This window comes from Haliotis cracherodii, unplaced genomic scaffold, assembly GCF_022045235.1.
Source record: "Haliotis cracherodii isolate W230 unplaced genomic scaffold, xgHalCrac1.p SCAF_6, whole genome shotgun sequence".
Classification (NCBI taxonomy): Eukaryota; Metazoa; Mollusca; class Gastropoda; order Lepetellida; family Haliotidae; genus Haliotis; species Haliotis cracherodii.
The window spans coordinates 13,802,311-13,817,370 of NW_027266319.1; the positions used below are offsets into that span (position 1 = coordinate 13,802,311).

Here is a 15,060-nt window from a genome sequence, read left to right on the forward strand (position 1 = left end):
TAAACCCTGTGTAAAATCTAGACTTGCTTCAGTAAGGGCTAGAACCTTACAACAAGAGCCTTTGCAGAAGGCAAAATAATATGGTTCAGGGACTGTGAGACAGACTAGTTCACTAGTTCACTTTGGGTGAAATATTTGTTATATTATATCAATGTTGAGACCATCAATTTGAAATGCAAACAACATAATTGTGGCGTGACAAGCAAGTGACATCACATTAAACATTATGACGACAATGGGCCAATCAGACAGCCAGATTCTATAAAGAGTAATGATAAACAATCAGGGAGATCACACATTCTAACCACCCAATAAATAAAAACAACAAAACACATTTCTATTATCATGAGAAATCTCCACTGAAAGCAGAGTCCATTGTACGACTCCAACAATATCATGAGCATGTGTTTCGGAATCACCTATAAACAGTGATGATACCGAATGTTCCTGAAAAAAACATCTGTCCTGACATCAGTGGACCTGTTCTTCCACCTGGCCATTGTGGAGTGAGTGAGTTGGGTTTAATGCCGCTTTTAACAGTATTCCAGTTATATCACAACATGTCAGCTTAATGTGGGAGGAAAGACCGAAGTGATGCAGGTCTCAGATGTTTACCACTTCGGTGAAACCCACGAGCACTGGTATGGTGCTGACAAACCTAGAAACATAATCAGGGCGAACCGGGATTCGAACCCACAATCATAGGTTTCTGGCGTGCCCAAGGGATGCGACTGCATAGCGAATCACTGTGCCTTAGACAGCTGGGCCACCTGTGCCCCCAGGCCATTGTGGAAATGAGGTCAAGTCATTTTTGTTGTCCACGTTTTGTTGATAAAGAAAGATGGCATGAATTAGGATTCAGTTAGAACAGGACAACAATTCCAATGGCAAACTCTCTACAGGCCACAATGTGCAATGCAAACTGTTCATGACAACAATACAGTGAATGAAAGCCTTTCAAACAGACCAATAAAGCTTTCAAATGCAACAACAATAAAAGCACTGTTGTTTTCCATGTACATTCCAAGAAATGCAGTGATAATTACAACCAGCAAGAAAGCCAAATTTTGCTGTTACAAAGGTTTTAAATTACTTTGTATTTTCATACTTATTTTCAACGTTGTTGGTTGGTTTGTTGTTTAACGCTGCACACAGCAATATTCCAGCTATATGATGGAGGTCTGTAAATAATCAAGTCTGGACCAGACAATCCAGTGATTGATATCATGAGCATCAATCCATGCAATTGGGATCGATGACATGCATCAACCAAGTCAGAGAGCCTGACCACCCGATCCCGTTAGTTGCCTCTTACGACAAGCATAGCCACCTTTTACGGAGAGCATGGGTTGCTGAAGACCTATTCTACCCCGGGTCTTCACGGGCCGGAAACATTGGTAGTTCATGTAGGATTTGAAAGTGTTTGTCAGGATATATCTAATCTGCAATGTGATAAATCCTGACAAACAATGGAAACGTGTGAGTTTAACACTGTTTTGAACAGCATTGCTGTTAGTTTTATCATGGTGTGTCAGCTTTATGTGGAAGGAAAGCCAGAAGCCAGGTCTTAGACATACATCACTGGTGAAACCCTTGAACATGGGCAGTGTTCGGTATTAAGGGGAGTCCAGGGGTCTTGAGGTTTGCACCTATGTATATGAATCTAGGGCCAGGTCAATATTTCCTTTTTAACATGAAGACCCCTTAATTTCGAACAGAAGGGTGAATCTGGGATTCGAACCTAGGACTCGGCAAACCTGAGATTGAGAAACACGGCGAAGTGCAATGCCAAAGATGAAAATCTGGAAACTTTAGGTCGTTTTTCGTTTGTTGTTTAATTCTGCATTCAGCAATATTTCAGCTCTATGACGGCAGCTTGCAAAGAATCGAGGTTGGACAAGATAATCCAGTGATTGATATTGTGAGCAACTATCCACACCACTGGGGTATGATGAGTGAGTGAGTGAGTGAGTGAGTGAATATGGTTTTACGCCACTTTTAGCAATATTCTAGCAATACCACAGCGGGGGACACCAGAAATTTGGCTTCACACATTGTACCCATGTCGGGAATGGAACCTGGGTCTTTGGCGTGACGAGCGAACGCTGTAACCACTAGGCTACCCGACCTCCCCTGGGGTATGATGACACACCATCGACCAAGTCATTGAGTCTGACCACCTGATCCATTAAATTGCCTCTTAGAACAAGCATAGGTTCCTGGGGAGCAATTCTAACCCGGAGTCCCCATGGGGTGGAAACATTTTGTACAGTAGTAAGTTTCCACGTTCTGCATTATTATCAAATAAGTTCTGATTTTGCACCCGGGCCTCCAAAGTGACGAGCAATTGCTTTAACCATACCGCCCAAAACAAAGAAATATTATTTGGCTGAAATAAACAATGGACAAGAATAACAACATTTGACTTGTCGACGTCATAAAACGTCATCACATCATCAGCCCATAACACATGTTTGCCTGTCAGATAGTTTCTTTCGAAACTAAAAAATATCTGATTAATTTTTCTTCTTGGCAAAAGTAATAGCACAGATAGGGTTCACAACACAACTATGGCATTCGAAAAATACATAGCACACATGCAACACTGGTGGTAAAGTTACTGAAGCGACAGTGATTTAACGGAGGACAAAACCAAACACCTACTGCCTCCCAGTAATAGACTCCCTAGAAATACAAAGAAATCAATCCATCAATTTCAGTCATTAAACATGGCAGGTAAACATTTCAAAGGTCAGAATACAAAAACATTTGTTAACTTGAATTTGAGCTACAAACTTGTAGCCCATTACATAAATCTGTTGTATTCACATGACTTGTCATTGGATTGTTGCCCCACTTCGGCAAATCTTTCTCTTGAGTTTAATGTTTGTGCTGCTATATATGGCAGTCAGGAATATTTCATCTACATCTCTGTGACCTGTAGGTGAGGTGAAATGGGATTGCACTTTTATAGTTTGTTTGTTGTTTAACACCGCATTCAGGAATATTCCCGCTATATGAAGGCGGTCTGTAAATAATTGAGCCTGGACCAGACAATTCAGTGATTGACATCATGAGCATTGATCCACGCAGCTGGGATACGATGACATGCGAGCCTGACCACCCGATCCTGTTAGTCGCCTCTTATGACAAGCATAGTCGCTTTTTACGTCAAACATGGGTTACTGAAGACTTGTTCTAACAGTGATCTTCATGGGTCGCACTTTTATAGTGATGGTGTGTGTGTGTGTGTGTGGTGGTGGTGGTGTGTGTGTTGGGGTGGTGGGGATGGGGGGTTGGATGTGTGTATATTCTTGTACTAACCAAGGTTTCATAGTGCTTGCCCACTGAGATACCATGCCACTGTAAAACATGGTCACCTCATTCTGACACATCATACCGCCAACCAGTCATTGTTTTATCCCCATAATGCATAGCCAGGCAAGGAAACAACAATGATCTTTTAGCATGTTTTGTTCTGATGAGACCGGGGTCAAACCACTGCTCTATCCACTAGACCACTCTGTCCACTAGACCACTCTGTCCACTAGACCACAGACGTCACTGTGGCCCGTGAATCACCAAGTCATGGACAGTCAATTCAGCAGGATCGGTGTCGATGGGTACTATATCATGCATGCAATCACTGCATGCGTTCAATTTCAAAGGTAAACCCATACTGACAAAGACGTAACCAAAGTTAACCTTGGTTGACCAATGTTAGCGCATGTCAACTTATTTCCGTCATACTTTGGTCGACCCCAGTGAACCTTTGAGGCAGGACTCTGGTTAGCGGCCTCCAAGGGACATCTTCATAAAGCCAAATGATTTCACTTGTTGATTCAATCATGAATATAAGCATTACAATTAACATACCTAGCTTGGTATTGAGATTATATACTTAGTCTGATATGCGTCAGGAAAATTAAACCCTAGACTGTTGACATAAATACTTTAGAATCAATCATGCTACTTTATTGCTATTATGAGTTATGTCCCTTCTATGTCCCTCCTATTGACCAATCAGATTCTACCTCTCTTATCACCTGCATTTGCTTCAAACAAAATGGTGGCACCCACGTTATCAGTGGTGAACAAAAAAAAAGAAAAAAAAGTTTACAAACTTTGCTTGGCGAATCAGCATACCAGTAGGACAAAGCCCTGCTACCTAAGGTCTCACTGGTGATCAAGTGAGTTGAGTGAATGGTATTTCAAGCTGCAATCAGCCATATTGCTGTCGTATGGCAGAGGTCTGTAGTGAGTGAATTGGGCTTAACACTGCTTTTAATAATATTTCAGTTACATCACGGCGCAGTGGTTTCATGTGGGAAGAACGCTTGAAGAGTAGGTCCATATCTTTGGCCACTTCCGTGAAACACATCATCTGTGGTATATGCTTCAAATCACCATATTGACAGTGGCGGGTGACCTCGCCTAGATGAACACTACCAAGCTGTCGTTCATTTCCTGATGAACGTCAGTATGTCACATGATTACGTTGTCAACCGAGCGGAGACATACAGAACTACTTTACAGGAATTCCTCAGTGTCTAAAAATAACATTAAAAATCATTAGGGAAAACTGTTGACATGGATTCAGGCTTCGCACATCACGGAATTTGTTCACGTGAGGCACTGTCTTCATCAGCTGATGAACGTCAACAAATACAACTTCAATCCTTAAATGGTTTATTCGAAAAGCATGCAAATAAATGTTCAAGAAATATGAAAATTAAAATGACTTTTCAAGCTTTTTCAGATTCTACAGAAACTGGGGTGATGGGAGTGAGTGTGAGTATTATTTTACACCTCTAACATTGTGAAATTATCAGGAATCGAAGACTGGGAATTGAACCCTATGTTACTGACCAGGTGAGCCAGGCCTTTAACCACTAAGCTACCCTAACATTTCTTGGTTAAATTTAGTTAACATATTGTGTGAATTATTAAAAATCCAACACAGAGCTCTGCAAGTAATGGAGGCAGAATTGAAATCCCCATAAATTGTTCAAAAGAGTCTACATTGGAATCTGTATAAACCAGACTCAGATTAATCCAGATCTCTGTCAATACTGGACTAAATTTACCATCAAAAGCTAACATCTGTATTACAGACGGAGAAAACAGGACGAAGGCCCATTTTATCATGTTATTGACTCTCTTAAATCCCGATTAACTTTTCACACATCTCCCTTGCACCTTCAGTAAGCTGTGACCTTGGTATATCATGCTTAAAGTACATCTGCAGCGCTTTTCTTTCAGTTCAGAGAGGTTGAGTTGCCTAGTGGTTAAAGCGGTCACTCCTCACGCTGAAGATCCGGGTTCGATTCCCGACATGGGTACAATGTGTGAAGCCCATTTCTGGTGTCCAATGCCGTGATATTGCTGGAATATTGCTAAAGGCGGCATAAAACCATACTCACTCACTCACTCTTTTAGTTCGTGGTGGCAATGTGCATACGCTTTACACTGTACTAAACACAGTCGCGCAAAGTCACCTGACTGCCTAGACCTCGGATTGGTCTCAAGTTATTAAAACTAACAAATATAATCTTATAAGGATGACTATTGGGGCTATAATCCCTAAATTGATAATACAGTATTAAACCAACTTTAAGGTTTGATAATTATATAAATCAATGGAATAGAAATGAATGAAGTATTACCAACAATGTTATTTACGCTCAAGGAAATGAATATGAATAAATAATTCTGTAGTTAGACCTATGTGCTCAAATTCAGATATTTATTTTGGAGTGAACTTCCTTAAATTAATAACTTACTCCCTTTGAAAGTTAATACATGGCAATGCACTACACGAGAGTTCAAGGTTTGGATACCATGAAGTTACTTCCTGTTTAAAGTTAAAATTCATGTTTTATATTTTCTCATTTACAAAAATTAAAAGTTTCTGATTTTTTTCAGCAAAGGGCATCCCCTATTTAGGTAAGAAAGCATAAGCCCTGGACTAAATTCTTGATAACACATCTTAAATGAGAAAGCATTATTTTCCATAATTAGGTCCAAGGCTTAAATACAGGAAGTCCCAGTAAGTTTGAACTGATAGTACTCTCGACAAAATACACAACCTATAAATCCGTCCCCATTCATAGCAAGACATTTACAATGTTATAAACCTGGTACAACATTGCTGGCTTACTTTTTTTAATTGCCTCTCACAATCTTGCGAGATCTTTTTTTCAAGAAGTCCTAAAACTAAATATAGGTCAGCGGCCGTCATGACCATCCAAACCTAATTATTATGATACTCGTGTAATTTCCATGTTGGAAGACCCGGATGTCCTGTCAAGCCCCGACTCTTTACCTCGATGTAGAGGGATCGAAACAGGATGTGAGTAACAGTAATTAGTCTCTCTACCTCCCTTCTGCATGACAAGACACATGGGGAATGGCTTACCCAGGTCAACATTCCACTACATGTATATGCAATGTTTGTGTTCTCCCTTCCCCTCCAGCTGGGCTGTGTAATTCAGGGCATACGCAAGGGGTAGAGAGCTGTTCAATTTAATGTTAAGGCTGTTGAAATTAATTATGGTGTTAGAAATTTGGGATAAATGATGGGAGGGGCAGATGATGGGCAGTAGGGCAGGGCAGATCATTGGAGGGGACATTAGTTGGGAGGGCAGATGATGGAGGGGGCATCAGTAGGGAGGGGCAGATAATGGAGGGACATCAGTAGGCAGGGGCAGATGATGGAGGGGACATCAGTAGGGAGGGGCAGATGATGGAGGGGACATCAGTAGGGAGGGGCAGATCATGGGAGGGGACATTTGTAGGGAGGGGCAGATGATCGGGGGACATCAGTAGGGAGGGGCAGATGATGGAGGGGACATCAGTAGGGAGGGGCAGATGATGGAGGGGACATCAGGAGGGAGGTGCAGATGATGGGGGGACATCAGTAGGGAGGTGCAGATGATGGGGGGACATCAGTAGGGAGGGGCAGATGATGGAGGGGACATCAGTAGGGAGGTGCAGATGATGGGGGGACATCAGTAGGGAGGGGCAGATGATGGGGGGACATCAGTAGGGAGGTGCAGATGATGGGGGGACATCAGTAGGGAGGGGCAGATGATGGGGGGACATCAGTAGGGAGGTGCAGATGATGGGGGAACATCAGTAGGGAGGTGCAGATGATGGGGGGACATCAGTAGGGAGGTGCAGATGATGGGGGGACATCAGTAGGGAGGGGCAGATGATGGGGGGACATCAGTAGGGAGGTGCAGATGATGGGGGGACATCAGGAGGGAGGGGCAGATGATGGGGGGACATCAGTAGGGAGGGGCAGATGATGGAGGGGGCATGAGTAGGGCAGGGCAGATGATGGAGGGACATCAGTAGGGAGGTGCAGATGATGGGGGGACATCAGTAGGGAGGGGCAGATGATGGAGGGACATCAGTAGGGAGAGGCAGATGATGGAGGGGGCATGAGTAGGGCAGGGCAGATGATGGAGGGGGCATGAGTAGGGCAGGGCAGATGATGGGGGGACATCAGTAGGGAGGGGCAGATGATGGAGGGGGCATGAGTAGGGCAGGGCAGATGATGGAGGGGACATCAGGAGGGGGGGGGGCAGATGATGGAGGGGACATCAGTAGGGAGGGGCAGATGATGGAGGGACATCAGTAGGGCAGGGCAGATGATGAAGGGGACATCAGGAGGGAGGGGCAGATGATGGAGGGGGCATCAGTAGGGAGGGGCAGATGATGGGGGGACATCAGTAGGGAGGGGCAGATGATGGAGGGGGCATCAGTAGGGAGGGGCAGATGATGGAGGGGACATCAGTAGGAAGGGGCAGATGATGGAAGGACATCATTAGGGCAGGGCAGATGATGGAGGGACATCAGTAGGGAGGGGCAGATGATGGAGGGACATCAGTAGGGCAGGGCAGATGATGAAGGGGACATCAGGAGGGAGGGGCAGATGATGGAGGGGACATCAGTAGGGAGGGGCAGATGATGGAGGGGACATCAGTAGGGAGGGGCAGATGATGGAGGGACATCAGTAGGGCAGGGCAGATGATGGAGGGGGCATCAGTAGGGCAGGGCAGATGATGGGGGGGACATCAGTAGGGAGGGGCAGATGATGGAGGGGACATCAGTAGGGAGGGGCAGATGATGGAGGGGGCATGAGTAGGGCAGGGCAGATGATGGAGGGGGCATGAGTAGGGAGGGGCAGATGATGGAGGGGACATGAGTAGGGCAGGGCAGATGATGGAGGGACATCAGTAGGGAGGGGCAGATGATGGAGGGGACATCAGTAGGGAGGGGCAGATGATGGAGGGGGCATCAGTAGGGCAGGGCAGATGATGGAGGGACATCAGTAGGGAGGTGCAGATGATGGGGGGACATCAGTAGGGAGGGGCAGATGATGGAGGGACATCAGTAGGGAGGGGCAGATGATGGAGGGGGCATGAGTAGGGCAGGGCAGATGATGGAGGGGGCATGAGTAGGGCAGGGCAGATGATGGGGGGGACATCAGTAGGGAGGGGCAGATGATGGAGGGGGCATGAGTAGGGCAGGGCAGATGATGGAGGGGACATCAGGAGGGAGGGGCAGATGATGGAGGGGGCATGAGTAGGGCAGGGCAGATGATGGAGGGACATCAGTAGGGAGGTGCAGATGATGGGGGGACATCAGTCGGGAGGGGCAGATGATGGGAGGGGGCATGAGTAGGGCAGGGCAGATGATGGAGGGACATCAGTAGGGAGGTGCAGATGATGGAGGGGACATCAGTAGGGAGGGGCAGATGATGGAGGGGACATCAGTAGGGAGGGGCAGATGATGGAGGGACATCAGTAGGGCAGGGCAGATGATGAAGGGGACATCAGGAGGGAGGGGCAGATGATGGAGGGGGCATCAGTAGGGAGGGGCAGATGATGGAGGGGACATCAGTAGGGAGGGGCAGATGATGGAGGGGGCATCAGTAGGGAGGGGCAGATGATGGAGGGGACATCAGTAGGAAGGGGCAGATGATGGAAGGACATCAGTAGGGCAGGGCAGATGATGGAGGGATATCAGTAGGGAGGGGCAGATGATGGAGGGACATCAGTAGGGCAGGGCAAATGATGAAGGGGACATCAGGAGGGAGGGGCAGATGATGGAGGGGGCATCAGTAGGGCAGGGGCAGATGATGGAGGGGGCATCAGTAGGGAGGGGCAGATGATGGAGGGGACATCAGTAGGAAGGGGCAGATGATGGAAGGACATCAGTAGGGCAGGGCAGATGATGGAGGGATATCAGTAGGGAGGGGCAGATGATGGAGGGACATCAGTAGGGCAGGGCAGATGATGAAGGGGACATCAGGAGGGAGGGGCAGATGATGGAGGGGGCATCAGTAGGGCAGGGCAGATGATGGAGGGGGCATCAGTAGGGCAGGGCAGATGATGGGGGGGACATCAGTAGGGAGGGGCAGATGATGGAGGGGACATCAGTAGGGAGGGGCAGATGATGGAGGGGGCATGAGTAGGGCAGGGCAGATGATGGAGGGGGCATCAGTAGGGAGGGGCAGATGATCAGGGGACATCAGTAGGGAGGGGCAGATGATGGAGGGGGCATCAGTAGGGCAGATGATGGAGGGGGCATCAGTAGGGAGGGGCAGATGATCAGGGGACATCAATAGGGAGGGGCAGATGATCGGGGGACATCAGTAGGGCAGGGCAGATGATGGAAGGACATCAGTAGGGAGGGGCAGATGATGGAGGGACATCAGTAGGGCAGGGCAGATGATGAAGGGGACATCAGGAGGGAGGGGCAGATGATGGGGGGACATCAGTAGGGAGGGGCAGATGATGGAGGGGACATCAGTAGGGAGGGGCAGATGATGGAGGGGACATCAGTAGGGAGGTGCAGATGATGGGGGGACATCAGTAGGGAGGTGCAGATGATGGGGGGACATCAGTAGGGAGGGGCAGATGATGGAGGGGACATCAGTAGGGAGGGGCAGATGATGGAGGGACATCAGTAGGGAGGGGCAGATGATGGAGGTACATCAGTAGGGAGGGGCAGATGATGGAGGGGGCATGAGTAGGGAGGGGCAGATGATGGAGGGGACATGAGTAGGGCAGGGCAGATGATGGAGGGACATCAGTAGGGAGGGGCAGATGATAGAGGGGACATCAGTAGGGAGGGGCAGATGATGGAGGGGGCATGAGTAGGGCAGGGCAGATGATGGAGGGACATCAGTAGGGAGGTGCAGATGATGGGGGGACATCAGTAGGGAGGGGCAGCTGATGGAGGGACATCAGTGGGGAGAGGCAGATGATGGAGGGGGCATGAGTAGGGCAGGGCAGATGATGGAGGGGGCATGAGTAGGGCAGGGCAGATGATGGGGGGACATCAGGAGGGAGGGGCAGATGATGGAGGGGGCATGAGTAGGGCAGGGCAGATGATGGAGGGGGCATGAGTAGGGCAGGGCAGATGATGGGGGGACATCAGGAGGGAGGGGCAGATGATGGAGGGGGCATGAGTAGGGCAGGGCAGATGATGGAGGGGACATCAGGAGGGGGGGGGCAGATGATGGAGGGGACATCAGTAGGGAGGGGCAGATGATGGAGGGACATCAGTAGGGCAGGGCAGATGATGAAGGGGACATCAGGAGGGAGGGGCAGATGATGGAGGGGGCATCAGTAGGGAGGGGCAGATGATGGGGGGACATCAGTAGGGAGGGGCAGATGATGGAGGGGGCATCAGTAGGGAGGGGCAGATGATGGAGGGGGCATCAGTAGGGAGGGGCAGATGATCAGGGGACATCAATAGGGAGGGGCAGATGATCGGGGGACATCAGTAGGGCAGGGCAGATGATGGAAGGACATCAGTAGGGAGGGGCAGATGATGGAGGGACATCAGTAGGGCAGGGCAGATGATGAAGGGGACATCAGGAGGGAGGGGCAGATGATGGGGGGACATCAGTAGGGAGGGGCAGATGATGGAGGGGACATCAGTAGGGAGGGGCAGATGATGGAGGGGACATCAGTAGGGAGGTGCAGATGATGGGGGGACATCAGTAGGGAGGTGCAGATGATGGGGGGGGGCATGAGTAGGGCAGGGCAAATGATGGAGGGGACATCAGGAGGGAGGGGCAGATGATGGAGGGGGCATGAGTAGGGCAGGGCAGATGATGGAGGGACATCAGTAGGGAGGTGCAGATGATGGGGGGACATCAGTCGGGAGGGGCAGATGATGGGAGGGGGCATGAGTAGGGCAGGGCAGATGATGGAGGGACATCAGTAGGGAGGTGCAGATGATCAGGGGACATCAGTAGGGAGGGGCAGATGATGGAGGGGACATCAGTAGGGAGGGGCAGATGATGGAGGGACATCAGTAGGGCAGGGCAGATGATGAAGGGGACATCAGGAGGGAGGGGCAGATGATGGAGGGGGCATGAGTAGGGCAGGGCAGATGATGGAGGGGACATCAGGAGGGGGGGGCAGATGATGGAGGGGACTTCAGTAGGGAGGGGCAGATGATGGAGGGACATCAGTAGGGCAGGGCAGATGATGAAGGGGACATCAGGAGGGAGGGGCAGATGATGGAGGGGGCATCAGTAGGGCAGGGCAGATGATGGAGGGGGCATCAGTAGGGCAGGGCAGATGATGGGGGGGACATCAGTAGGGAGGGGCAGATGATGGATGGGACATCAGTAGGGAGGGGCAGATGATGGAGGGGGCATGAGTAGGGCAGGGCAGATGATGGAGGGGGCATCAGTAGGGAGGGGCAGACGATCAGGGGACATCAGTAGGGAGGGGCAGATGATGGAGGGGGCATCAGTAGGGCAGGGCAGATGATGGAGGGGGCATCAGTAGGGAGGGGCAGATGATCAGGGGACATCAATAGGGAGGGGCAGATGATCGGGGGACATCAGTAGGGCAGGGCAGATGATGGAAGGACATCAGTAGGGAAGGGCAGATGATGGAGGGACATCAGTAGGGCAGGGCAGATGATGAAGGGGACATCAGGAGGGAGGGGCAGATGATGAAGGGGGCAGCAGTAGGGAGGGGCAGCAGTAGGGAGGGGCAGATTATGGGCAGTAGGGCAGGGCAGATGATCGGGGGACATCAGTAGGGAGGGGCAGATGATGGAGGGGGCATCAGTAGGGAGGTGCAGATGATGGAGGGGACATCAGTAGGGAGGGGCAGATGATGGGGGGGACATCAGTAGGGAGGGGCAGATGATGGAGGGGGCATCAGTAGGGAGGGGCAGATGATCGGGGGACATCAGTAGGGAGGGACAGATGATGGGAGGACATCAGTAGGGAGGGGCAGATGATGGAGGGGGCATCAGTAGGGAGGTGCAGATGATGGAGGGGACATCAGTAGGGAGGGGCAGATGATGGGGGGGACATCAGTAGGGAGGGGCAGATGATGGAGGGGGCATCAGTAGGGAGGGGCAGATGATCGGGGGACATCAGTAGGGAGGGGCAGATGATGGGGGGGGACAGAGGATAACCTTGTAACCAGGCTGACATGGTAAGGATATCATCTGCGTATCATGACACCCCGCTCTGCCGCAGCAAAACAGGATATTGTGTTGTATTTTCCACACCTAACTATGTATATGTAGATGTACTTGAGACCAAACGATACAAAATCAGTTTACTGAAACCATGCAGTATTTTCCTCATCCACATCACCGGACTAAATGTCTAACCCCACGATTGATAACACAGCACATACATATCATTCCAAGGCCATTCATGAGCCATTACACCACAGACAGTGGGACTAAACAACACAGGAATCATCACTGACCCGACCATGCCATGTACATGCAGCAATGCAGGCGTGGTGTAAGGGAGATAACTCTACATACCTTGTTGGAATAAGCCAGGTCCATGGACTCGGTAGATAACTTGCACAGAGCATCAATCAGATGGTGGAGGGCCACATCGTCCAGGTATCTGCAGGAGAAAAATGACAATAATGACACGTCAGAGATTTTTGTTGTTACATCAAAGTTCTTAAAGCTTTTCAGAGAGAAAAATAACATTTAAAATATCAATATTGTGAAGTCTTTGAATGGCATTTAGAAGTGATACACAAAAGGAAGAGAATTTATGGATGTCAACTTCTTTATTATGAGTGAGTGAGTGAGTTGGCTTTAACGCCGCTTTTAACAGTATTCCAGTTATATCACGGCGTGTCAGCTTAATGTGGGAGGAAAGCCCGAAGTGATGCAGGTCTCAGACGTTTACCACTTCGGTGAAACCAACGAGCACGGGTATGGTGCTGACAAACCTAGAAACATAATTGGGGCGAACCTGGATTCGAACCCACAATCATAGGTTTCTGGCGTGCCCAAGGGACGCAACTCTGCACAGCGAATCGCGGCGCCTTAGACGACTGGGCCACCCGTGACCCCTCTTTATTATGAGGAAACAACGTTTCGGAGCATATGCTTACTCCTTCATCAGGTGAAAATAATAAGATAACAAAAGGTGGAAACTGACAACTAACAGATAATTGCCGCTGACAGGTGATTAGCAAAAGACAATGGAAGCCAACACTTAACAGTAATTAGCGCTGATGGTTATGGACAACTGTTGGCCTCCCTTGTTAGTTTTCACCTTTTGTTATCTTTTGTTGTCCTTACATGTACATTATTTACTACATATATACGCTCTCTGCCTCATGGCATTCATTCACCCGATGAAGGAGTAAGCATATAAATACATAACAATAATAAATCCATTGGTCACTGGCTCTTGAACATAGGATAAAGCTTATAGGGTTTTATGGGAATAGGAACAAAATGTCCCGTTGCGTCCCTTGGGTGCGCCAGAAACCTATGATTGTGGGTTCGAATCCCGGTTTGCCCCGATTATGTTTCTAGGTTAGTCAGCACCATACCCGTGCTCGTGGGTTTCACCGAAATGGTAAACGTCTGAGACCTGCATCACTTCGGGCTTTCCTCCCACATTAAGCTGACACGCCGTGATATAACTGGAATACTGTTAAAAGTGGCATTAAACCCAACTCACTCACTCACTCACTCAAGCATGGACATGGATTTCTGGAAAAACATGTTTCACTTGTTATAACAAAATGAATGGACACTTACTGTGAACTTTCGAAGAGTCGTGACAACATGGCAGAGAGAACCGGCAGGTCGGCCATGACGGCAGTTGTTATGACGCTAGTGGAGGAGTCACTGATCTGCTGCCCCGCCTTCAAGCTGCCGTTAGACGACGGCTTCAGACCCAGGATCCACACCAGGTGCTGGGGACACAACAGAGGTGGGTTATGGTGTGAGATTTTTTATTCGTTTGTTGTTTAACTTCCAGCAGTATTTCAGCTGTATGACTGCGGCCTGTGAATAATCAAAGCTGGGACCATACAATCCTGGGCCCCTTTCCACAAAGCGATCTTAGCGCTAAGTCTGTCGTAAGTCTATGTTAAAGTATGGGAGTTACGATCAACTTAGCGCTACGATCGCTTTGTGGAACGGGGCCCTGGAAAAGATATAGTGAACAACATACTATAGGTAAGACACAGTCAAACAAGTTTCTGAGCCTGATCAACAGCTCCATCTGGTCGCCACACGGTGGTGGTGGCGAAACCATCAGTTCCAAATGAAATCTCATATCTGACACCTCTGTCAAACTCAGTGCCAAATAAGGTTTTACATTTGAAATCTCCATCTAACACCCCTGAAATGTTAATATTTGAAACCTCCAGATAATGCTGTCAAGTCCAAATGAAATTTCAAGTCTTCAAATACTCCATAACACAAAAAATCTGAAAATATATAATGCTCTCTTCTGATTATAAGACTGTATTTCCTAACGTTTGCTTGTTGTTTAGTGTCGCACTCAACAATATTCCCGCTATATGACACAGTCTGTAAATAATTGATTCTGGACCAGACAATCCAGTGATTGGCATTATGAGCAGTGATCCACGCAATTTGGATATGATGACATGCATCAACCAAGTCAGTGAGCCTGACCACCCGACCCCGTTAGTATTTCTTAACGATGGGGGACGTTTGGGTAGCCTGGTGGTTAAAGCGTTCGCTCATCACGCCGAAGTCCCGGGTTCGATCCCC

At 48.7% G+C, this 15,060-nt stretch overlaps 1 protein-coding gene across 1 annotated transcript in view; it reads right to left on the bottom strand.

Moving 5' to 3' along the window:
• The window catches only part of LOC139446261 (protein MON2 homolog), an 84,008-nt gene that overhangs the window by 41,790 nt on the left and 27,158 nt on the right, over window positions 1–15,060 (bottom strand). The window contains exons 17-18 of the mRNA XM_071227613.1: window positions 14,074–14,231; window positions 12,826–12,913 (exon numbers count right to left, since the gene is read on the bottom strand). Coding sequence (XP_071083714.1) covers window positions 12,826–12,913; window positions 14,074–14,231 — 246 coding nt within the window. The remainder of the gene's footprint in view (window positions 1–12,825; window positions 12,914–14,073; window positions 14,232–15,060) is intronic.